Source organism: Henckelia pumila, chromosome 4, assembly GCF_033568475.1.
Source record: "Henckelia pumila isolate YLH828 chromosome 4, ASM3356847v2, whole genome shotgun sequence".
NCBI lineage: Eukaryota > Viridiplantae > Streptophyta > Magnoliopsida > Lamiales > Gesneriaceae > Henckelia > Henckelia pumila.
In genome coordinates, this window is record NC_133123.1 from 56,329,188 (window position 1) to 56,331,874 (window position 2,687).

The following is a 2,687-nucleotide window of genomic DNA, read 5'->3' on the forward strand; positions in this document are numbered from 1 at the left end:
TTCACTTTATTTATTTTCGGCTTAATAGCCATTACATTGGGCTTAAATAAGCCATTACAAACATAACCCTTTTCGACAAACATTCCATATTTTGACAAAACAACTTTGTCTGACTCAAACACAATACGGAAGCCATGCTTATTCAAAAGTGAACCAGACACCAAATTCTTTCAAATTTCCGGCACATATAACACGTTGTTAAGAGTCATCTCTTTCCCGGACGTCATTTCAAAATAACCTGTCCTTATCTCTTGATATCAGATGTAGCAGAGTTTCCCATGTACACCATTTCACCATTCTCAAACTCATCAAGAATTGCAAACATATCTTTATCGGAGCACACATGGCGAGTGACACCTGTGTCAATCCACCATTCTCTTGGGTTTGAACCCACCAAGTTTACCTCAGAAATAGCATCACAAAGATTCATATTAGTGAACTCTTGAGACATGGCCTCCACCATATTTATCTCCTTATTTTTCTTCAGAGTCTTGCACTCAAAAGCCTTGTGACCCGGACCGCCACAGTTGTAACATGTCCCAAAAAATTTTCTTTTGAAATTATCTTTCTTGGGTCCCAACTTGGAATCTCTCCCAAACTTACTAGTGTTTTTCTTGATCTTTGAGCTCTGACCGTGCTCGATCACATTTTCTTTTGGGACATCAAGATTAAAAAATCTTTTCTCAGAACCCTTGTTGTCTTCTTCAATGCGAATCCTGACAACAAGTTCTTCCACATTCATTTCCTTTCTTTTGTGTTTCAAATCATTCTTGAAATCCTTCCAAGCCAAAGAAAGTTTTTCAATAATAGCTACCAGTTGGAAGGTTTCACTTAACACCATGCCTTCCGCATGTATATCATGCAAGATCACTTGTAGTTCTTGAACTTGACTGATCACTACTTTAGAATCGATCATCTTGTAGTCTAGGAATTTAAGAACAATAAACTTCTTAGCCCTGAAATCTTCGGTTTTGTATTTTCGATCCAAAGATTTCCATAATTCACGAGCCGTCTTTTTCTCACTATATACGTTGTATAGTAAATCAGCCAAACCATTCATTATATAATTTTTAACAATAAATTTGAATGGTGCCATGCATCAATAGCACTAGTAGTCTACACATCTCCCTCAACATATTTGGGAGCATCCTCAGAGAGGAACTTTGCTAGATTCAAAGTGGTTAGGTAGAATAACATCTTTTGTTGCCACCTTTTGAAATTCAATCCTTCAAAAAAATTTTGTCCTGTCAGCATGGGTCAGAGGCACCGTAGCAGCAGGAGGATTCAACTTTGTAGCATTTGTTTTAAGCTTCCATAACTGAAGTTGATTCACGTAATGAAACGACAAAGGATCTGTTTTAAGTTTGTTATTCAAACTAATTACGTGAACTCATAAGATAACCGTACCAAGGCCTGTACGAGGTACATTTTCCTTAAAACAAACTCGTCCCCTCCAACGTGTGCTTCGAGGATCACAACAGACGACTGTTTCCCAGGATACAACGGCAAAAATTTGTAGTCAACTTGCACGAAGGTACTACACCGGTGAACTGATTATGCACCTTCATTGTATCACGCAGAAGCTAAAAACTCAGGGGACGAAGAACGGATTTGAAAACAACCTCAGAGTGAGAGCGGTACAGGAGCTTATGTATTAAAGAACATAATCTCTACACACAGAAGAGTACAAGCATGTAAAAGCAAAATATCAGCATATGCTTTGAGCAAAAGCACGCAGCAGCTGAAGCTTCTTAGGGCTTGCACAAGCAAAAGCAAGAAGATAGGTAGCGAATCTTCAAGAGATGAAGAGAAGGAAAAAAGAAACGCAGTCGAAGAAGAAGTCGAGAAAATTGAGAGCTTGTGTATTGTGTTCTATGTGTAAGAAAGGGCATCAGGCTCCAACCATATATTAAAGGACATGCATGCAATATGAAAATGAAAGCCGAAGTAGCAGCCGGACAAGGAGCCTTCACAACAGCTGGGCATAATAAATGTGAGGGAACAAGTTGATTTTGTTGAAGTGTTTCCTTGTGACCGTTGAGGACTATTGCCTTGCATATGTGAGCGATTGAGGAAAGATTATAGGAGATGGTTGAGTAGAAGTCTGAGCAAGTGATCGGTCAAGAGATGTAACTAGTACTCGACCAGTCGAGGCATGTTAATACCTGTGACTTGAGAGCGGTCGATACTCCTGTTGTTCAAAGTAGGCGGTTGAAACTTGTGTCTTCATAGACTATCGGTCGATACTTGTATTACAAGATAAAGGCAGCACAATCTATAACAATGATATATTGTTTTGTTATTACCAAAATGTATGATTCAACAGAATTGTTTATTAGAAATGAGTTTATTGAAATACCCGAAATATTTGGAAAATTTTCTCAAGCAATATATCTAGATAGAATCTATTTTCCATTAATACAGGAAATTGATATACAAATCCAAGATAACCCGATTTTTCAAAGAAATCAAAGTCTTAGATTGGAACCCAAGAGACTATATTTTCAAGGAGATAGAATCACCAGTTATAGGTGGGAAAAAACACTAGTGCAAGAAATCCAATCGGTACCAAAAATCTTCTCAACCATCAAAAACTTAGATGTCTGAAAAGGTCGAAAGAAGTCGAAATATTATTTATATTACAAGTCAAATGAATCAATTCCCTTGTAATACTATTTACTATTTGG

At 37.6% G+C, this 2,687-nt stretch overlaps 1 protein-coding gene across 1 annotated transcript; it reads right to left on the reverse strand.

Moving 5' to 3' along the window:
- Positions 1-244: 244 nt before the first annotated feature.
- On the reverse strand, positions 245-1,060 carry LOC140861033 (uncharacterized). The gene has a single exon (XM_073264041.1). The coding sequence runs from the start codon at positions 1,058-1,060 to the stop codon at positions 245-247; it is 816 nt and encodes a 271-aa protein (XP_073120142.1).
- Positions 1,061-2,687: the final 1,627 nt, after the last annotated feature.